The sequence below is a fragment of the Ciconia boyciana genome, chromosome 8 (assembly GCF_034638445.1).
Source record: "Ciconia boyciana chromosome 8, ASM3463844v1, whole genome shotgun sequence".
In the NCBI taxonomy this organism is placed as follows: domain Eukaryota; kingdom Metazoa; phylum Chordata; class Aves; order Ciconiiformes; family Ciconiidae; genus Ciconia; species Ciconia boyciana.
Window position 1 is genome coordinate 19,087,146 of NC_132941.1, and position 23,215 is coordinate 19,110,360.

The 23,215-nt window shown below is 37.4% G+C and overlaps 1 protein-coding gene and 1 long non-coding RNA gene across 3 annotated transcripts in view; one reads left to right on the plus strand and one right to left on the minus strand.

The window, feature by feature from the left end:
• Positions 1–23,215, plus strand: part of LOC140655384 (uncharacterized) — a 42,739-nt gene that overhangs the window by 6,684 nt on the left and 12,840 nt on the right. The window contains exons 2-3 of the long non-coding RNA XR_012043762.1: positions 7,220–7,291; positions 19,752–19,825. This is a non-coding gene — a long non-coding RNA (uncharacterized lncRNA). The remainder of the gene's footprint in view (positions 1–7,219; positions 7,292–19,751; positions 19,826–23,215) is intronic.
• Positions 1,884–23,215, minus strand: part of RORA (RAR related orphan receptor A) — a 69,320-nt gene continuing 47,988 nt past the window's right edge. Inside the window, exons 3-10 of one of the 2 annotated variants that reach the window (XM_072869837.1) lie at positions 18,169–18,310; positions 16,310–16,516; positions 12,795–12,916; positions 11,392–11,524; positions 10,601–10,708; positions 9,083–9,193; positions 7,624–7,736; positions 1,884–6,345 (exon numbers count right to left, since the gene is read on the minus strand). In XM_072869837.1, the coding sequence (XP_072725938.1) occupies positions 6,181–6,345; positions 7,624–7,736; positions 9,083–9,193; positions 10,601–10,708; positions 11,392–11,524; positions 12,795–12,916; positions 16,310–16,516; positions 18,169–18,310 (1,101 nt within the window). In that variant the 3' untranslated portion in view covers positions 1,884–6,180. Of the gene's footprint in view, positions 6,346–7,623; positions 7,737–9,082; positions 9,194–10,600; positions 10,709–11,391; positions 11,525–12,794; positions 12,917–16,120; positions 16,517–18,168; positions 18,311–23,215 lie in introns of both variants that reach the window. The other variant, XM_072869836.1, reaches the window with a different exon arrangement.

A 23,215-nucleotide genomic window follows, 5' to 3' on the forward strand; every position in this document is an offset into this window, starting at 1 on the left:
TAGTATTAATAATGAAAAAATAATTCTAATAGTTGTATTTCTCCAGCTAAGGAAAACAAAGATGTTTCTTCTGTGCAATCTGAATCAGCTAGCACAGGTAGAATTTCATATACTCAAGAGAAAATTGCTTATTATTTTTGGGTATTGGATAGTAAATGCTGTTTCTGACATTTCTATTAATAAGTTTATCTACATTGGGGAGTTTAGGAATGTGTAGAGAAAAAAATACATATTGTTTGTACAGCTTATACTGTGCAACCTGTTTTGTTCATCAAGTACAGACTGGGGAATGTCTATGCCAATACAAAAAAAGATACTGTAATGTTTGGGTCACCCCACTACATAGTTAAAACATCTTATAGATTGTACATATTAATATTATTTTTAATTGATCTGCAAGTATGTAAAGAAGAGGTTCTATTGTGAATCAGTAATAGGAATTTTCTTCTGCTGAAGATGCCAGAACACAAACTGATCAAGAGGTCCTACTTGCTATGCAGTTGTCTGCCTTGGAAGGCCATTCCAAGCTGAACTCCACCATCAGCTTGTAAAACCGTAAGAAAGGTTTCCCTATTTATTAAGCAACCTAAAGTAAACAGCTGGAAGCCATATACCCAGTGAAAAAACCCTCAATAACCTAAGATGCTGGAGAACTGATGCCTTTTGCAAGAAGACAGACATGTTTGATGGAGAAATTCAGTCCCTTCCCAGTCTAACCAAAGTCTTGAAATCTTGCTCATTTTGTTTGTAGTTGCTTATTTACCTTTCTACTTGCATTTTCAAAAGAATGTGAAGCCATAAAACAGGGCTAATTGGGACAGGCTTCCAGAATCCTACAATTTGGCACTTGGAGACTTCCTAGACACTGCTGGTTTTTGGTGCCATTGTAATAACTTGGAATTGCTATCTTTGATGTACTAGATAGGAAAATGTTTTCAGCTTCAGTGTTTCTTTCCAGTCAGGTTTTTTGCTTTACCATGAAGCATATGCAACAATGACAAACAATGTCTAAATTGTTGTTCTTTTATTCCTGCAGATCTGTGTTCCTTTCTATGTGACTTCATTGCCGAAACCTAATAATTTCCTTTTCATTCTTACTGTACTATCATAAACTGATTTGGGTTTTTTGACAATAATTTAAATACTAGAAACCCATTTTCTATTACAAAACACTGAAATTCAGCTGGAAAAATAGTCCTACTATTATAAAAATGTCGAGAGGGTATTTAAATTAATTTCAATCATTTATTTAATGGGTCAGCATTAATTTATTTTCTAAAATATAACTGCAAAACCTTTGCACTGTTTGGAGTACTTTTGTTTTGAACAAAATAAAGATCAAAGAGCAGCTATACTGCAAAAATGCGTAAGAGAATGAGGCACGCATAGAGCATTTAGTTAAAAAAAATATCCAGTTCTCTTGTGCCTGGGGGAGAGGGGAAAGGGAAGAAATACTAGCTTTTTTTTTTTTTTTTTAAAGTAATTTGTTCCACCAGTAGTACTGGCCACCCTGTTGAGGAGTTTTACAAGATCCCTGAGCACATTAGTTTCTGACTCTTAACCCCAGCTCCAAAATAATAGGGCTTCTGTTGTTGATAACGAGATGGATTGTCATTCACAGTTAAGTCAATCATAAGGTGCTTATCTATTTACCCTTTTTTTCACCAATCAGCACAAAGAACTGTCAGAAAATAACTTTTTATTTTTCTTTTTTAAATAATAAAAGGGCACAAAATTTAAACAATGTTTTGTGACAGTGGTTTAGGATTATTATCTGGCTGCCCCTCAACAACAGACAAGTGATTCAGTCGACATTCCTTAGCAAAAAAAAAAAAAAAAAAAAAGAAAAAAAAAAGAAAAAAAAAAAGAAAAATCCTGTACAAATATGTATTTTTCCCTGAGGGATCAAGGTTACACCCGCAAGTGCTCTATGTACATATTGCACTGTAGAGGAATGAAGAACATGTGCAAAAAAAGCAACAATGATTGAAGCTTACTAATCAAACCTTTTAATCATGACTGCTATGTCATCTTGCATTTTGGAATGTCGGAACACAGCTATCCTTTAATCTAAAATGTAAAAAACAAAAAAAAAAGAAAGAAAAAGAAAAACACACCTCTACTATGGCACATTCAATGAAATAAAAAGTTTTCCAAAGACAAATAGACAAATTCCATCAAGAAAATAATACAAAGTTCGTTCGTTTGGTTTTTTTTGTTTTTTAGAAAAATTACATTACTTTCTTTCATTGTTTCACATTACAAAATCTTTTTTTTTTAATGTTTACACAAATCACATTTTATTGCAGGAATATTTCAAGTGCCATCAAACATTTATAGAAGGGTTAAAAAAATAGAAGTCTCTCTAAAGTGGTCCAGACAAGGCTTTGTATAGAATAAATCTTTTTTCCACCTTCTATTTTTGACTTAAGTATTTTGAATACATTTTCTTTATTCCATTGACACTTAACAGCCTAGAAGCAGCCACTCACACGTACCCACGCATATATTCATGTGCGCACAAAAATGTACTCTCTCACACACACGCAGGTGCACATACACACACAGATATCTTGGTATCCATACTAAGATAGATAAGCTTTAATAAAGAACAACCAAACTTAAAACCAGCCTCCCTTTTCACCTAATCCCATAGTTTTTAAAACGTCAAACAATGTTGGAGATGTTGAAGTATATTAGGGTGGTTCAAATGACAGTATAGGATAGTATCTCTTTCCTAGAAAGCCAGAAAACATTTCTGTGGATAGACATAACACCCAATGAAAATCTCTTTGCAGACTTTTAAGGAACAGATCATTCAAAACCAATATATTATTCCTTTATCTTCAGCTATCCTCATGTTTTTGTTTGTAGTGAACTGGGCAGATTATGAAAATACTCTTGTGAATATCCATTGACCCCAAATATGTTTTTAAACTGAATATTTGGTTGATCATCTGATACAAGGCCATAGTCCCAGAGGTTCTGCAGAGTGCATTTCCTCTGCTGTGCTGGGTTCTTACATGGCCGTCGCTCTGACCAGCCGCTCTGACATTATTCTATGCCCCCTTTCATAAAAGCCTCTTTGGCAACAGAAGTCTTATCAGTACATCTGCCATGCTGTATCCCCTTTTTTCCCCTGTCTATGAAGAGCAAAACAAAAATAATATTCTATTGCCAAGGGGCTGTTAACTGTGATCAGGAAAGCAGAGTTACTTGGGGTATGTATGCACAGCCTGATTTAACAAGGTGCCAGTACACAGGAGCTCCCATGGACAAAAATGACAGCACTTTCTGGCCTGGAAGATCAGGTCACAAGCTGTTTTCAGATGCAAAGGGCTTTCAGCTAAGGCCCTCTATGGAGCCTTTTTATGGTTATATATTTTATTAGTAAATGCTCCAAAAATCTGTGTTGTCAATGACTTACGGGTGTAAATATGCTGAAGAAAAATTTACCAAACAAAACCATTGGCACCTAGATGCCTGGTAGAGTACTAATATTCATCCGGAAAAGGTAAGAAAAGGACGTGACTGAAAATTAATCCCAAAATATTTTGCCTGGTAGTCTACTTATTGTCAGAAGTAGGAGTTGTATCTTGCTCTCTACAGAAGTACAGGTCTTACTTCATTATTAATTAGTTGACACTGAAATTAAGTTTAGTTGATCTTTACAGGACTAGCACCTAAGGCTGGTCACATTCAGAAAACATTTGTTAGTTAAAAGGATTGCTTTAAAAATAGGAACACACATTAGAATGAAAGTACCATATCACGCCAGTTACTCCAATAAAGTAAACAATGATTCTAGGAAAAGTGTTTCAGTGAGACTGGAGAGAGCGTGTGCTGGGCTTTGAGCCGCCTCTTTGGGAGCAGGCAGGATGGAGCAGTAAAAGGACGGCTCTATAGACTTTTTCCAAAAGCCCTCTCATGCCTCCATCCCAGTGCTCATGGAGGGGCAGGTGTTCCCGTCCCATACTCTGGGGGGATACTGCCTTGAAGGGGAAATGTACAATGCTCATCTCCCTCTCCTTTCAAACCATACAGATGAGTGATAGCTGTAAGCTTCCCTGATGTGGCAGACTGTAAAACTTTTAATAGGTGTCACAGCTAAATGTCTCAATTTGACCCCAAAGGAAACATGTTCAAATCATAGAATAAACCTCTATTTTGCTTATAATAACCCACTGACCTAATTCTCCTTTTTAGAATAGGCTTCAGTGTGCTTCTATTCACTTGTTACTTCTCAACAACTAGGAGATATGTAAGAGATGGTTTATCCTTGGAAATTAAAGCAGTGGAGCACATTCTGTCTCATTCCTTTTTCTTTTTTAAAGTTCTTGGCTTTTTCTTATGTTCTTCATCAGAAACTTAATTTGTGTAGGCCTACAAGGCATCCAGTTATACATCCTCATCTCATCCAAACCAATTACGCACCTCTGGCTCAAACAGCCACAGTTTATTTTGTGATGACGTTTATTGTGAATCTGCTTCCTTCAGAACTAGGTTTACTTGCCAAATTTGCTCAGAGACAGCGCTCTTCCTAAAGGGAATGGTAATTAATAATAATAAAGACTGCAAGATTCGGCTTACTGGTTGGTTATGCAATATTGGAATCACAATTTCAGAATTACGGAATGCAGATTTATGATATTAATGATTTCCAGGCTTTATAGAGAGTACAAAACAATGCTTTCTGGCAACAGTGTGCCTTTACTTTGTTAGTCTGTCCTCATCTGATAAACTTTAAAGTGCATCTTTTTAAATAAGGAGAGCAATGGACTTCTCTGTTCAGCTACCTGAAATTGAACTGCTGGATGCTGGAAGAACATGGGTCAGTGTCTCATCTCACTGAAGTCAAAGACAAACCTCCTATGGATTTTGATAGGCTAGACTTTGGAGTTTGAAGGCATTGTTTACGATATGGAGTACAAAAGTATGTAATATTATGTATAAAAATTACTTTTCCACATACATGTCATACACACATACTTTTACTGTAGATACAGACTTGAGTAAATACCTTCAAACCTGGATTTACAGTGGGCAGAAATATACTTTATTTAATAGCCTGATTTTCAAGGATGCTGTGTTACTCATTTGTAAATGATCTGTAATTGCTTAGTTTAACTTTGACCATGGAAACTCAGCACCTTTGAAAATGAGGCTTTTGACTTGTGTACCTAAATCTGAATTTAGGCAAGTAATTTTAAACATCCAGGGTTGAAAGATTTGTAAATAAAAGTACCTTTGAAATTAACAGCTGAAAAGCTGATTTTAATTTAGAAAATTGTCATTATTTTCAACTCTTTAAAAAAATCTGTGTAACCATTTCAGGATATGACCAGCCTCTCTTTAAAAGTAACATGGAAAACAGCAGCATAAACACCTCCCAATGTACCAGTACCTGCCAAACCTTTTTCAGTTAAACTTGAATTTCTGGTGCACATGCAACACAACAATGAACACGCTAGCATTTAATTTAAAGAAAAAGGTGCAAAATGAAAGTGCCTTATCAATTCAACAAGAAAAGCTATACCAGTAACTACATTTTATATTAATTAAAACAATATATAAACAATATCTCTTTTGCTATATATAGTCTTCATGCCCATTTACCCTGTAATATATTATAATGCTATTGTTGCTATTGCTATGGACCCTTTTCATGCCATTCTGTCTACTGGCAAACAGTGGTAGGTGAAAAAAATCGTCCTTCATGAAACAATGAGCAAGTTGTGCAAACTGATGCTGAAATCTCTGCAATGCACACCAGTCGCTGATTACTAGGTGGACTCTCTGTTCTGATCAACAAATTGATTGTTCTGTCAAAAGTCTGGGCAGTGAACTACAAGAGAAAACAACCTTCTGACATTAGTACCCTCAGTCTGTGTAAACAGAGGTCAAGGATTGAGAAGTTGAGACAGAAAAAGGGTCCATATTTGTAGGCATAATGGAAATCATATGCATGAGAAAAACAAGTTCAACTTTGTTTCATTGTTTCCCATCCTTCGCCTGACCCCGACCGCCAAGAGATGTGCAGTGTGTTGGCTCCCTAGGTCTGTGCAGGGCCATATAAAGTGTCTTGGTTTTCGTTCTTTTTTTTCTTTTTTTTTTTTCTTTTCCTTTCTTTTGCTTTAATGTTTGTACTTCGGACATTCTAGAAGTGCTTAGGTGATACGTTTACCCATCAATTTGCATCGCTGGCTCAAATTCTGAAGTGAACAACTCCTTGTAAAGTGGAGGAAAATGAAGTCGTACAATGTCTGGGTATATTGCTTTAAATGCCATAAGCTTTTCTGTATGTCGTCCACACAGTGCTCTTAAAGTAGACACTTTGCATATTAACTGTAAAAAAATGAACAGAAGTCATACGCTCATATATGGAACCAGGCCTCCCAATGTTGCTCTTAGGATTATAGCGCTCTCAAAGACTTTGAGTTCACTTCAATTGTTTACCTTAACAATGACATTTCAGATGCGTAGCCATGGATGTTTGTTATATTAAAAAAAAAAAAAAAAGAGGAAGCCACTGAAAAGCTATTTAAGTAACGGATTAATGCTATTTGTGACATAATCTTTTCCTTAAGTTGCTAGAAAAATGTGTCATTAGGTTGCCTCACTTGCCTACCAAGCACTGAATTGATATAGAAGTATTTCAAGGCTGGATCTTAATTCATACAACTTAGCCACTCTCTTGGAAGAAGGCAGTCCTGACTACTTTTAAACCCACTGTGAATATTATGGAGGGAACTGGCAATGCAATAGATTAGGCTTTTTAAATTTATGCCAAATAAGGTGAAAAGGAACAGACCAGAAAAATCTGTACTTCAAAAATATCACTAGGGTACTCCCTGAACTTACGGTGTAAATTATTTTTATCTAAGTGCATGGAAGAAACTTTCTTCCAACAAAGGTATCCAAAGTATATGCTGGGAAAAGAATTATATGAGCTAGGATTTGAAATGAGGACAATGTGCAAAGCCTGGGCCGGACCATCCTGCTTCTATTGTAATGAATTCTGTGGTGTGAAACTAAACATAGGCTTTCTGGCTGTGTAGAGTTCTAAAAGGAACTACCTCTGTAAGGAAGTGCCTATCCTTCCCCAGTTCTTCAGATTTATTTTTTTTTAACATCACACCACTTTTCCATTTTTTTAAAATTAAGTGAAGATACTTTAGATTAGCATAATAGTATGCAGTATCTCTTTTCTCTTCCCTAGGCATCAATATTTGGAAGAACTGCTGAGAAAAAGGCTGTGTGGGGAACTTCTCATGGAAGACTGAAAAACAAGGTTAGTTTGGATATTGCATGTTGTAACAACTTAATTGTTATGCAGGCAGAGATTTCACGAGGATTAAGGCATGCATGTTGTAGAACTGAAATAGTATTCTGTGTGTCAGAAATGTTGTGTAGGAGAAATAGGATAAAAACCTTCATTGCTTTTCAGGAAGTTCAACATTAAAATACTTCTTTTCAGATGATTATCAACCTTGTTCCCTAGTACATCATTTCACGTCCTCTAGTTTTTAGTAAATAGTTTCAGCTAAGCACCTTGCATTAGGATACCATTCATAAGAAAGCATACTTTCACAGTCATGTGACACGGCACAGTAGGAGTCTTACCTTTGTTAGAATTCCATCTTCTCGGTGGTTCTTCTGTAGGACATGCTGAAGTGCTAGCTGGATCTTCTGTTGGAGTTTTTCAATTTTTACTTTCTCCTGAAGCCATGAGCGATCTAAATGTAAATGGAGTTAACACCTCTAGTACTGCACTCATCAGTCACAGTGCACCAGGAAGTACTAAGTCTGTTACAGATTCATCTTTCTTGTTTGCAACCTTCCTTCCACTTCTTATATACTCTTATATAGAAAATGAGTTTCAAAATTAATAGGTTTTGGAGTATATTTATTACGTGCATTTAAAATTACTTTTATAAAGCCCTTAATTAGAATAATGCAGCATATCTGAGTAAGATTTATTAATCATTTGCTAACAAGGTCTGTAAAATGCAGGATATTTACAAAATGAAACTAGCAACTTTTTAGTGGGAAATGAATAGATCACATAATGAACAAGTAGTTGGAGTGGATCTTCTTGCTAAGATCTACAGTAACATACAGAAAAACCAGAAGCAAATATTCAGCTATTGAAAAAAAAAAAGCTCCTAAGTTCTTAGAAGAAAAGTAATATTAGCTGCTACGTCCTCTGCGTGGCAGAACTGTGGGATTCTGTGGGATTCTGTAGCTGACATACAAAGACACAGGGCTAACATACTTCCAGTCTGGCAAACAGCATGAGAATGTATTTATGATAGTCTCAATAAACTCACTTTTGCTAACAGACTCTTCCACCACCACTCCTGAGTCCACTATGCTGCAGTCTAAAAACAGAGCATTTATTTCCGTGACAGGAACTGACTTTCTGCACCGGTATCTTGTTTCACCCAACCAATAAGCCTTCCCAGAACCTGGAGTACTGTACATATCTACTTGAGATTATTAAGTTATTTTAGTCATGGGTATGGTAGACCCAGGCTGACTCTTGGGGTGACTTGTATGTCTGGCACCATAATTCTCAGTGTACCCAGTTTCACCATGGGGACAGACACCTAAGCTAGCTCGGTACCTTTGTACCACATTAAAATGGCAACCCCGCTTAACAGACCTGAGGTGACACTGGAAGCATTCTGTCATGTGCTTGAGATAATTCTGCTACAGATGCAAGCTCACGTATGTTGAGAGCTGACTGTATAAATTCAGTGGCTACCTTCCGCCTGTCTCACCTAGATTGACCCAGTGGTCTCACTCACATGCATTTAAGCTTTTGCAAAGAAGCTGAGTCCTCAACGAGGTGAAAATTTGGAAAACAAGGGCTTGGATTAGGATTTCCAACCTAACAAATTTATTCCTAAATTCATAGTTTTAATGTGTTTATTAAAACAAAAATTTTGATCAAGAAGGAGACACTGAAAAAGATGATGACATTTCACACTGTCCCATAGTCTTAACATTATAATTAAAAAGACTTCAAAATAAAAATGACCTCTACCAAATAAACCTAGAGCAAACCTTTATCTCTTACCTGCCGACATTAAAACAAACGCAGAAAACAAAGCTATCTCATCTTCTGTCAGGTGCATAGAACATAAACTTTTTCCAAATTCAAACACAAAACTAATGAAGTCTTCACAACCTGCCAAAAAGAAGGTACAGCTCACGCCACATTGTTTAAAACTACTTCAGAGCTACAGAGTTGTTGATTTATTCTGATGGAGGTGAAAAATGGATGTAAAATACTCCATAGGTGAATGGTCTTCTCCTTAAGGACTGTGGAGTGATGGCAGTGAGATCTCACTCATGCTTGAGCTTATTACCCCATTCCCACAAGTCCCCAGCACCCACCCTGGCAGCCAGTATTTTGAAGGTTTTGCACACTGTATCTTTTCCACATTTGGTTCTTTTGGGATAAATACAGATAAAACCCATGCCATTTTCAAGCTCAAAATTGGTTTAGCTTTGTTTCTGTTCTAAATGGAACTTTCTCATGTCACTGTGGACTGGAGGTTTGAAGCGCGTACTTGAAAAGTGCTGATTTTAAGACTATTGAGCACACAGAAGAGGGAGGGGAGAGAGGCATACAAGGTACATGCAGGAGCAAAGAGAGAAGCCAAGGTCTGAAAGCTTTTCATGCAGAAAAGGAACTCTGTCTCCTTTCATCCATTCTCTTGCTTACACAGGTGTAAGTCAGGTTACTGCTGCTGTTACACATGCTGTTACACAGTTCGCAAAAGTGGAGCCCTGCTTTGAAGGGGATTGCAACCTGATGGAAGAGGGCTCTCCTCTGCAGATCTCAGCCCCAACCCAGCCTAAATTTCTGGATGTAGTTGGTAACAGATGAAAGTTATGTTTCGCTGGAACCCACATCTGATACTGCATTCTCTGAATTTTTTGCACTCAGACCTTGTACCTTGAGGTGTTTTAGAAAGGCAGAGAATACTTCAGTAATTGTACAGAATTCTCCACTGCTGTATGTTCACTGCCTTCCAAAATGGCTTACATCCCAAATCTATACCCAGTGAAATGCATCCTTTTAAAATTACCAAAAATATACAGAAAAAATTTCAAAATTATAAACTGTGGTTTAATAAAAAAATTGATTTACAGTATTTTACCTGCAAATAACTGGACTTTGCATATTACAAAACACTACTAACATCTTCAAAGCAGTAATGTCAGTATGTCCAAAATTAGCTTAAAATCTGCTGCCTTTTCCAACAGGATATATAAAATGTTAACACTAGATATGAAATCTGGGCTTCTGTTCTTAACAAGTGTGTCCAAACTGTTCTACCCTGATCTAAGTGCTGAATTTCAACACCAACAGTCCTTTACTGCATCGAGTTAAGCTGTTTTAACTCCTGAAATCAGCTTGTCCTCAAATAGAGCCAGCATGACTGCTTACGAAATAAGCAGTTTGAGCTTTGGAACTCTCTTATTTGAATACTATAGCCTGAATTTTTCAAAGCAGCTATCCCCTTGCTTTCCCACCTTATTATTTTTATTCTGTTTTTTTAAGATACAACATTTGACATTTCCTTACCTAAGGACTTGAAAACCTCTGGGCTAGCGTACTTGCCATCAAAGTAGACTGTGTTGTTCTGGGAGTCAAAGGCACGGCACATTCTGATGAACACAACCTCTAAAGACCCTAAAACAGAAACAATGTATGTTTGACTATTTAAGTAGAGACTTCAGTTGCAAAGAGCAAGTGAGGATTTAAAAATTTCCTATGCTCTGCATTCAGTATCAATCGAGTAGGGTAGTAGGTTTCTGTGGTGTAACAGAGCATAGTTTGATTTGCTAGTAGAATTCAAAGAATTCTCATAAACCCCTTTAGAAGTTTTGGCTAAAGCAACTTAGTTAATGCTAATAAACTCTAACAATTTTATTAGAGTAATGAAGTCTCGGAAGTCAAAGCAGCTCATTTAGATTTATGTTCACGAAGCTTTGACAACTTTGTCCAGTATTTGTAAACTGCATTACTGCTACAACACTGTGCATAGAACAATCTGGATTTTTACCTTGAAATACATTATTCGCTATGTAAGCCAAAATAAAAATTTGAATCCAACTTTTCCATCTTTACACACTCATTGCTCCCTTTGTGCATAATGAAAATTTCATACGTAGACTTGAACTCATTCTATCCAGAGTAACTAAGAAGGTATAGTACTTCAAACAGACACACACAATTTGTAAGGTTTTTCCCCTGTATTATTTTAAATGATCATTGTACAACATATGTATATATGTGTATACAGTCACTGTATACAGGTAACACCTTCCTCAGTCAAAACTACTAGAAGCAGACCTTAAAACTGACCCACATACCTGCTTTTAAAAGCACAATTTGATCGTTTTGACACAGTTCCATAAAGCCATCAATGCGTTTGGCAAATTCCACTACATACTGTATAGCTTCTGTTATTTTGACTGCGCATAACTGCCACATTACCTCCCTTTGCTGTTTGAGAGAGAAGAAAAATTGAAAAATTACTAATCCAGGTTTGGAAAGCCCATTTTCATAAAGTAAAACTAAGCTGAAAAAAAAAAGCGGAGTGAGTTCTCTCCAGCACTCCTGGCTACAGTCTGCTTATAAGACAAGGGGAATTAATCTCAAAGCCAAAGCCTCATGTGGATGAGTGGCAATGCAAACATGTAAGACTTCTTCAGTGATGTCTGAAGAAATCCGGGTTGGAGTGTTTTTACTTCATAAGCCAAATATCTCAAAGTATAATGATTCTGGTGATTTCAGTGGGAATTTTATTCTCTGCATCAAAAGAAAATGCCAACTTACACTAGCAGCGCATAATCACATTTTTCCTATCAATTTCTGTATTTTGTACTGAGTGTAAATTATCTAACTAGCTCGTCTTCATAAATATACATATAAAGATATACATAAATGAAGATCATCTTGTTCACAACATAAAGAAGGCATGCAAGTAGTGATTTTTTCATATGCTGATAATATAGAGAATAATTTAGAGATAATATAGAGAATAATAATTGAGAATGAAATTACCTAACGAGTAGAAAAATGATGTTCTTAAAGGTTAATTTTTTTTGTGTGGAAATGAAAAATACGTTCAAAGAACAGTGTGCTTTAATAGTGCTTCCCAAGACAGTTTTCCAAAAGTAGCCATTTGGTAGTAGTTTGTGGATGGAAGGCATATTAGAAATACAAACATTGATTAAATTATACCCCCCCCGGTGGTATGGCAGCAGTGTGCTGCTGTTTTGTAGGTAAAACTGAAACACTCAGTGACAATTGTAGAATGAAGCAGGATTACAACCAGGCATTGAAGGCTGGAAATCTGACAGAGTTCTGTGTTTATAAGCTCAAAACAAAACACGTCATGTAAAATTACAAAACTCAGTAGCTTCAGCTTTTTTTGGTGGTGTTGTTGATCCGGGAGATTACAAATTAAGAAATGGAATAACATGCCATTTAGGATTGGAAAACTTCTCTGGTTTCTTATCCTTGTTTATCAATCACAGACAGACTTTAGGGGTATGGCTTTGCCTTTCCCTGTACCTGTATAAATCACAAATGCAAAGCATATCCTAACCATCTTGCTGCTTTTGATTCTAGCATATTATTTTTTTGGAAACACACAAAAATATACATTCCTGATAGTAAACAGAAAGCAGTGAAAAAGGGCATTTTGCAGCGTGTTATGGAAATACCATGCTTTAAAAAAAGCATGCCATAGTTTGGCGTGCTTTTATACCTTGTTCTGATAGTTCTCAATTTCTTCCTGCAGAAAAGTCTGCCATGTTATCTGCTGTAGCTCCTCTCTCAAGTACTGGCAAGTTTCCATGTGTGACTTGGAAATATTCTGTGCAAGATGTTCTAAAAGAGAGACCAGAAAGAGACACACATTAAAAATGCAAAGCTGTACCTTCAGACATGAGAGAGCTAACATATTCCAGTTGCAACGGGGGGGTGCGGGGAGAGGGGTAGCAGTTAGAAAAAAATGCTTTAATTTCAGATCTCCTTGGATTTTGCTTCGTGAAAAGAAACACGTTTAACGCCAGCCGCTACCAGACTCGAGGGAAACGGAGCCGAGCCCTGGTCCTTAACACCGCTGGCCCGGCGCACGCCTTAGATGGCGCTCTGTGCCCACACAGGCAGCCCGCTCGCCAAGCGGCTCCGGAGTCCTTCCACTGCCTTGTAAGAGGTTTCGGGGAACTTGAGTTTATTTTCGAATAAATAGACTTCCACTGGGGACAGACTTCTATCTCACACAGCAGGGGGTGCGAGGGATCAAAAAGCTTGCACGATAAAGGCAAACTCGGTGAAACCTGGGAGCATTCCAACCACTGCCAATTCCCTAAGTGGCCTTGCTGCCTTTAGTAAGGTAAAGTCAGCTTTGAAAGCTGGGCTGAGAATTGTACTATTAAGTACAGCCATAGGAGAAAATCCGAATGAGCGAGGTGATGGACCCCTCAAGTTAGGGTACAAGAATCTTCGCAGGGACAGCCTTGCTGAATACCGGATACTATGTATCATGTATAGGGAATATACCAGCACTGCCAGCCAGGCGGTAGATCTTCCAAAGCTAAATTCATTTGCGTTTTATACAACAGAAGCTTTCTCATAAAGAAATACAGATAGTTACCACCTGTCTAGTGTTCTGTCAAGCAGGACACTATCACATGAGGCTGCCTGTGAGGGCAAAGTTTTGTTTCTTTTCTACTCTCATATCATTAAAAAATATTAGGAAAATACACTTATTAGAGAATCCAGATAATTAATATAACACACTAAAGACTCAAGGGTTTTTTCCCTCAGCTTTAGAGTAGCCGCTTAGTTAACTGCACATGATTTAAAATTTCCATACAATGTTTTAATTCCAAATAAGCTATTTTCTGCTGCTATACTTGGTTAAAAGACCCGTAAGGCAGATTTATACTTATTAATAAAACTTGATTCCATAAACCTTTAGGAACACCTTCAAAAGCACGAATAGCATTTAGACATCTGAACTCCACTTCTACTGTGTCTTTCTCTTTTCTACCCTGACTCTTCACATGCGTCTGTTCTCCCATTTTAGCATGTGACAAGTTAGAGAGGCCTGGTGAGTTCTCTCACACAATTCTGCAGTTGGTGCTTTTGCAGGATAGGCCACTGAAAAGGAAGGCTTAAAATGAACAAGAACAGTGGTCATTAACAACATGGGGGTATTCTGAGGGACTGGAGCATTATATCTTCTGTAAAACTTGCTTTGTTTAGTAACGACCAAACCCAACTCTTTACAAACTGAACTGCTGGACCAATCAGTCTGTTTAGTATCACACTTACTGCATTAATAGTTTGATGTAAGATACTACCTGAAAAGCCTTTAGCATACAGCTGAGGTAAAATCAGATTATATGTGCTACCTGAGCAGCCAATAATGTAGAATATAAGGTAGTTTATAATTTGGTTGTCATCATAGCTCTCATGTATTTCAGAGCAATTTTTTATTTTTTATTTTTTTTAACAAGTGTGTACTTAAAACATTTGCTCTCACTAGCAGCAACCGACAGCATTATACCTGTGCCCTTGCAGGATACAGAAGGTGAAATATTACCGTGTTATTCACAAACCTGGGCCTCAGTTCTGGACTGTATTTCAGCACACACCTAAATACTTTCATTGAACAGCCACACCTTTCTAAATTGAAACCTTAGTCTGGAAGACAAACATTCTTCAAACATTGTTTGGCAGTGTCAATGCTGGGCACCCAAATCATGCTCTGTAGGGTTTAAATGCAAGTACTATGTAAGTAAAGGTAAGCAACATGACAAGCTTATTTTAGGCCAGTGTTCCAAACTCAGCACCTGGCCTAGGAAGGAAAAGCCCTTTATTTTTTTCTGTGGGTTTAATGTAGATCTTTTAATAACTCCCACGAGACTACTAACAACCATTTGATTGCGACAAAGCTGGTAGCATAGCTTTTTTCCTAATTTTTTCTTCTCATTTTTACTTATCTGTAAATTAAGCTATTTGAACTCAAGCCAGACACAATATTTTGTCTGTCACAATAAATTATATTGCAGAGAACTAAATTCTGCAACATAAGGACATTAAAAAGTAAGCCTTCTTGTCCCTTCCTCTCTGCAAAATTTCTCAAAAGAACAAACTAGAAAAAAACAAGCAACATTTCATATCATGTACTTGCCTCTAATTAAAAAAAGTTAGCAAAAAGAGAAAAAATTAACTTGGAATACCTGATTTTTCAAGCTGTTTTTAGGTTTTCATAATGGAATAATTAGCAAAAATGTTGCTTAAGCAAGCAAAATTACTGTTTTAAACGCCTGACTGCTTATATAAGTAATAGAATCTTAAAGCCACTTCTCTAATGTCCTGTTCCAGTTTGTGTATAACCAGTTCACACAGCACGCTCTAACTCGAGTCTCAGATGTTAACAAGTCATAGTTGTGGAATTCAGCCCCAGTGTAATCATTCAGAGAAGAGTTTGAAGTAAAATGTGCTCATTAATGTGGCCATTATAAGGCTTTTAGGGAAATTATCAAAACTTGCTACATTCAAAAATTTTCTGAAGTATCTGGGGCCAGATTCTCTTCAACCAGTGGCAAAGAGACCTGCCCTCAGATTAGACTGGTGCTTTGGTTTCATATTTCCCAGGTACAGATAAAGAGCAGAATAAAATCAGCCTCATCACTTTTTGTTAGAAAATAGGAGTACTGAGGTAATGAAAAAGATTAAATGTTCAAAAATAATCTGCAAATAAAGAAATACTCTGTCTGTTTGCTCAGCACTAAAAATTAGCTTGTTAATCAGTATTCAAAGGGTTCTATTACGAGGACTGAAAACAAAAGCAAGGCTACTAGAGCTGATCAACCACAAGCTCCTGGGATTTTTAGTCCCATTCCGTAAGGTGTTCGCCATGTACCCCGATTAGGGTATTGTGCACTTCACAGAAGAATGCCTATACATGCTCACAGCTGTACTGAAGCAGCATTCTCGCTATCACCTGGCTAAATGTGTCACTTTAATCCAAAGGGTACTATTAAGACAATTACAATGGAAGCTTTTCTCTCTCATTACCTAATTCTGCCATGGACACAGTTGGAGAGGTCTCCCCATTTGTAAAAGAACAATAAGGGAAGAAGCCCGATGCTGGTGTGTAGTCACATATTGGTTCTGGTTTGATTCCATTAATATCAAGACCCGACTGATCTGGAGAAGGCTGTATGTCTAAGTAGAAGCTGCTAACTGCAGAGTCTGCTTTGCTACCTTCAGGGGTATGCCCATCAATGTAATTACTGAGGTCATCATGTAGCTCTGTTAACCCATTGGTGGTGATATTGTATGTTGGTGTTAGTGGTTCTGCCTCTCCTGGTTGCTGCTGATGATCTCGCTGCTGCTGCTGCATCCGATGTTTCTGCACCTCCGCATACAGGCTGTCCCTCTGCTTTTTTGACATTCGACCAAACTTTACAGCTGAAATACAGACACACAATATATTACATTTCTACAAATCCACTACCGCATTTTAATTGTCTTGGGTCTTTACACGTAATGACACAGGATAAAAGGCAAATCAGCAGGATGGGCAGACCTAAGAATCACTTTTGTCAGTTACAGCTAACATAACTGCAGCATCTACTCTTTAAAAGACCGTTTTAACATGCTACTTAAATGGACCATCAGAAGTCACTGTTTTAGCTTAATTCATTAACTTTCCACTTCTATACTAAAAAGATTTTATCTTATATATCCACCGAAGTTGACAGATGCATCTCTTCAGCATTCAAGTCCTACCTGGAAAAGTCGAAGCTAAAACGGAATATGCTGGCCTGAGATGAACTGTCCAATTCCTACTAGCTGTATATTCGTACTACAGAGTGAAGCTAGACTTAGGTATAAACATGTGGGCTCTATCTCAAAGAGTATCAAAAGCAAGCTTTATTGATATTAGGACCGAAGCACATGGGAAGAACCACAGAACCTGCTTTCAGTGCAGCTTACTGGGACAAGCAAAAATGTTTACCTGGTAAATTACTGTTAAAACTATACGTGTGTGCACACCTGCATGTGTATAACTCTCCACAAAATTATTACTACTTTGAGAAGTATTACTATTAAGCGTAAGTCAGAAGCAACTGGTTTGGTACATCCAAGGAATTCCTAAGAACATGGTATGTGATTTCTGGGACCTGTATCAGCTGTAAAAGCCTCATCATTTAGGAAGATGGCTACCACCTTGTACTTTCCTACAGGAAAGCAAACATGTCGGAAGGACTAGTCATTACATGATCAACCGTTTCAGGTTTTTAGTTTCATGCCCAATAAAAGAATTAAGACATTGTAATTCAAGAAGTAAATGTAATCTGAAAATGATCTCCTTAATCAGGCCTCATGTACGTAGAGTAATGCATATGTATTTGTAGAACACATAGCGTTGCTGTCACTATTGCAAGGGAAAAGACTGAGTCAGATCTTCAAATTGGGGAAGCGATGGCAGCTTCATTACATCTGTGGGGGAGGTGTGCAAATATCAGCTGCAAATCCAGTTCTAATTGAGTTGCATAAGCTTCCATTTTACAGAGGTGGGTTTTCGTCATTACGCTAGGTGTAATTTTGAGCTTAATATTAACAGCACTGGAACACATTTTCTTCAGAATTCTATCTGTGAAAAAACACTGAACTATTTTCTCTTTGCATTTTTCCATTATTCATTACATACATGTTTAAACTTCTCTATATATTGTGAAACAGTTCTGATCTGTACCAATATGGCAATCAAAGTGTTGCTTGCAACTACAGTATGTCACTTAAATTGGAATGAACACATAGAGAAAGTATTAACATTAGAATAAAACTGCATCTTCAAGAAGTGACCAGATGCAAAGCTCTTAACTGGGAACTATAATAGATGAGTAGGAAAAAAAATAAATCCAAGAACTTCATACATGCCCTGATTTATAAATACTTATGTGAATATACAGCAACATACAAAAACCACTCAATGATGTCAACTATCAGCCCAATGCACAATTAACTTTTAAATCCTATGCTGTTTTAGTTGAACACATAGTATACTAAACATTATTTTACTTTTTGCAATTAAGCTATGTGTTAGCAGAGCTTACCATCTCGAGACATCCCCACAGCAAGGCATTTCTGTAATCGACAGTGTTGGCAGCGGTTTCTACTAGTTCGGTCAATCAAACAGTTCTTCTGACGAGGACAGGAGTATGTAGCATTGCTTTGCTGACTCCTCCTGAAAAAGCCCTGTAATACAATTGCAAAATACAAATCAAGAAGCTGTTAACTGGTGGAGCAAATAAAGACTCTGAAAGGTAGCATACCTAATAGAAAATGAAGTTCAAGTGCACTATAGTCAACTAAAGGGAGTTAAGAGGTGTTTGCTTTTTTTTCTCTCCTAGAAACAAACAAAAAACAGTAACTAGTAGGAAACAGTTCATAAAAAGGTGTTATGACACATAAAGGAATTACACATTTTTTTCACCCATTTTACAAATCCCATATTACATATGGTACACCGATTCTTTCCAAATGAGATAAAACTAATTATAGACCTAGATTTCCCTCATTTCCTATCTTTCTTAGGTCAGCATAGATCTCCAAAATAGGGAGGATTCAACAGCTAGTTAATTCAACAGCTGCTATCCTGTTCTGCTCTTTGGAGATGAGAATAGCAGGCTCTGATGTTGAGCCTCACCAATGTATGTATGTGTTTAAAAACGCAGAGCATGATGCTGAGCAGTTCCTTCTACAAAGAACAATTTTTAAAAATATTTTTTCTTAATTAGTTTGATGCTGACAACTGAGGTTTTGTCAACTTGGCACAGGATTTAAGGAGGGGGGGAAGCTGAAACAGATTTTATGTATTATGTCTTTTCTGAGTCAACTGCAGTGGGTAGACCCATCTCCAAAGAAACTTAGCGCTGGAAGGTTACGCAGTAGTTACAACTTAGTTCTCCATCAGAATGGTGCATGTTATTAACCACTATGCCAGCTGTTTGCTTTGAAGTTCATTTCATCTTTTTGCCACAGACTGTCCAAACATAAGCTGGTGTGTGTGTAATACCTACTTCACAAGGATTCTCCCAAGATGTAGTCACTCTAAAGAGGCATTTGAGATCAGTGAGCACAGTGTTTAGTTTTATGTTGCCACATAATGGATTAATTAACACTGCTGCAAAGAAAATACTTCCTCAGAAAGGCTGGGCACCTTTTAATTAAAGTTGGACTTTTACCAATTTTTTATTTATTCAAAGGCCACATTCTGGAATCCCTCAGCACATGCATACTCTGTCCAGACACTTGGTGAAATAAACAACAGGGAGGACTTCTGCATGACAAGTAAGAGACTTCCTAGCAAACTTCCTACAGACAGAAACATGACAGAACACTGAGATAAAGCCCCCTGCTCCATCTTATGAGGAGGGCACCAGTCTTCGTCAATTATGCCCCTTTTAATAAAGCTTTAATGGGGAAACATGGAGTATAAAAAAAAAGAGAAAACTGAGTATGCCTGTCTTGAATCCTGTTTTCCTGTACATTGTTTCTCACCCATTTATTCCGGTCTTTGTTTCTATATGATTGAACTTTCAACTGGTTTTTAATGTTTATCAAATAGTGAGATGATTGTCACTGAGACAAAGTATTGCACATATTAATCTCTGATTGAGTGCATTTCACCCTAAAGAAAACCTGAAATACCATGGAAATTTCAACCATTCCAACATCATGACTGATCCCTCTGGAGGAACCAACTCTTAGGTAAGTAAATGGCTTAATTTCCAGTTCTGTTAGCACCCTTAGTGGAGCCCATCACTCCAGTGCAAGTACACGCGCAAGTGCAATGCGATTCACTAGAAAAACGGGATTAGGTATCGACCTGACCGGTGACTTACTGATCAAGGTTCTGCATCTCTGCATTATCAGTCCCTTAAAATTTCACTTCTCCAAATACTTTAACAGTTGCACTGAGTGACATGCTCACATATGAACTGTATGAAATCTTCTGCTACCCGTGAGATCCTGAAAGTCAGCTTAATCAATATGTAAAATGAACCTGGCCCAATAACCTCAAAGATCTGTATGTTTTCCTTTAGCTGGGACATACACTGAGTCTGTAGTGGCAGTTTGGCATATTTCTCTTTATTAAGAATATTCTTGTCAAGCTGAGGATTATTTTTAGTGTTATAATGGAGAAAATACTGGGCTGTTTGCTTTTCCAGATTTTCCCTAGAGACACGGCTGCTCAATACATCAGCTAAGTTACAGCTTGAAGCTAAATTTTCAATAGAGCAAAACTGCCTGAAACTGGGGCCTTTAAAAGCACTTGCACTTTACAAACCAGAGATGTAGTAGAGTGCTTTTAAAAACAAACCCTACAATGTTATGTGGGCATGTTGAAAACATCAGCAGTAGCTAAAGCAAAAAAACAACCTTGCCTCAAACCTCAGAACTGAATCTAAACTTGTCCAGAGCTCAGAAATAGACACATCTGAGATTTGGGATTGAATTGACAATGAAGTTAAACTGAGGGTTTTTTACTCTCAGAGTTCTTCCATATTGTTGTCATTTATTTGTGAGTTTTCTAACCTTCTGGAGGTCCTTGGGCATATCATTGTAAGACATGTGGGGAAGCCCCTATTACAGGAGCCTTCTGTAAGTAAATATAAATATAGTTTCTTCCCAGGTTGGGTCTTTTCCCCCTTTTATTAGAAGAAGAGAAGGAGAGATGCTATATTCTATTGTTCTATTCCCTCTCTTTTGCCAGAGGCACAGAGCTAGCTATAATTTTTCCACCAGGAAGGAGGAGGTGGATGCATGCATGGTACACGTGTATACATTCAAGCATTATGCAAACCAGCCCAGGCCACATGCTCTTAATTGCATGCATGTTCACAACCATTATTTCACCTAATTGCCTAATGGGCCGCAGGCAGAGTGGACCCCTCTTGGTCAAACACACCAACAAAACTACTCCTGCCCTAAAAAACGTCACCGTGTTACACCACTCTGACTGATGGCATGGTCTGAACCAAGGTCTCTGGTAGAGAGCGCTCCTGTGAGTGCATGGAGCCCTGCCTCCTTCTGATGTCAGTATAAAGATCCAGCTGATTTTGATGAGGCGTCATTGAGCTTTGCATGTCTCCCTTTTTATGTAGATGTATTAACACAGTGCCAGAAGAAGAGCAGAGCAGATTACAAGCCATAGCTTCATCTCTGCATTTCAGACTCCTATTTATATACAACTCAATATATGGTTTTTCATATGCTGCCAAGAAATCAAGTTTGGGAAAAAAGGGCACAAGAACTTTTCATCTGCAAGTCAGTTTGAGTAACAACTTGTTAAAAAAGAACTTTGAAATGTAAATAGCAGTTTTCGCAAAGTCTATTAATAGTTTCAATAACTTCACTGCTCAGTGGCTCGGTATTACAGATGTTTGTGTCTAAGCTTGCTCCTTAGCAGGGGAAAAGCCAGTTGTGCTTCCCTGATGTCCCAAATGGCACAGCACAGACTCCCTCTCCACTGCGGCACAGGCTGAAATGCTGATCTCATGTTTGGTCTTTTGACAAATTTTCATTTAATGAATTGATTCCTACAGTTCATTAACATACCCACTTCCACTTCTGTATACACATATGTCTTAATTAGCTGCTCATTGGCTGTTTAATTACAAGAAAACAGCTGACAGCTGCCTTGCTGCATCCTAATGGCAGACGTTTTGGAATGACTGTATGCAAGCCTGTGACAACACAGGCTTATTCATAATCCCATGATTTATGGCTAATACTTAAAGACTTTCACGTATCATTAAGTTTTGCAATATTCTGAGCAATTAACAATTAGGGGGGGTTCATTCTTTTACTGTTTTCTAAAGCAAACTATCGCAAATTTTCTTCAAAGAAACATCAGAAAAATACAGTGTCATATGAAAGACAGGTGAACATTCAAACTGGATTTTTAACCCTTTTATGACAATGAGCACATATTTTAGTTGTAAAGGGAGGCGAGTGCTGCGACAATATTGTTTAATCAACTTTGTTAATAAAGTATTTGATAACAAAGTTATAGTGACAGAAAAAATGTTCAGTTTTACATATGTGATAAAGACAAGAGCGAGACTGTGTTTATCAGGTTATACAAGGCTTCTGACCAGCCCTTTCTCTAACATGGCTCATCTCTTTTCTAACATGTTTTGCTTGAAATTGGCTAGGCAAAAAATTAAAAAAAGAAAAACTTCAAAAGCATCAATTCGAGCGTGAATGTTTGCAATGCCAATCTGACACCTCATGTTCAACCGATTAGTGAAAAATTGGCTAGTAAAGAAAGTGAATGAATGAAATGAATGAACAAAAGTAATGCAACATGGGAAGTGACAATACACCAGGTATTGTTTTCTGAAGTAACAAACACGGACATTCCTTGTAGTCACAATGAACAAGACTATCTTAGGTCTTAAAAGACACAAGAGACAAAGGCCAGTACCTATAAACCTTTGAAAATACAAGAAATGCCCAGAAATGCCCTGCATGGATGGTTTTATGAGACCAATTCTGTACAGTCAAGTAAAGAGAGGGATCCCACTAATGCATTTGTGAGTCAGTTGGGCATGAACTGACACTATTGACAGCAAAAGCAAGTAAATGCATCTGCAAATTTAAAGACATAGTTCATTAACAAAAACTTCATTTCAAACTAAATGCTTTGCTATGTCCTTTTGAAGCATTCAGGTATTTTCTGACAATGCTGAACTGGATTCAACTTTCAGCTATGAGAAAAGAATCTAGATGTGTACAAACCAGTCTCCTTTCTCAGCATGGTCCCTAATACAGAGCAAAAGGTTGTTAACGGGTTCCCACAACTAACAGGAGGAAGTGCTCCATACAGATACTAGTTTTTTCAGTAGTGCTACTACAATAGTAGTACTTCCAATCTTACACAGGCGAATAAACTTTTATTTCTGAGTCATGGTACAGTCTGTGTGTCATTCTTCATCCATGCTTCTGAGTAAACATCTTATATGATTAATCTCATCTTCCCTTTTCCCCCATTATATGTTGTATACTGGGCATCAGCAATGGTTGGACAGAAAAAAAACCCTCTCTTTTAAAATGTATTATATTTATAATAAGCCACAGGAGCCCTCCTAGATA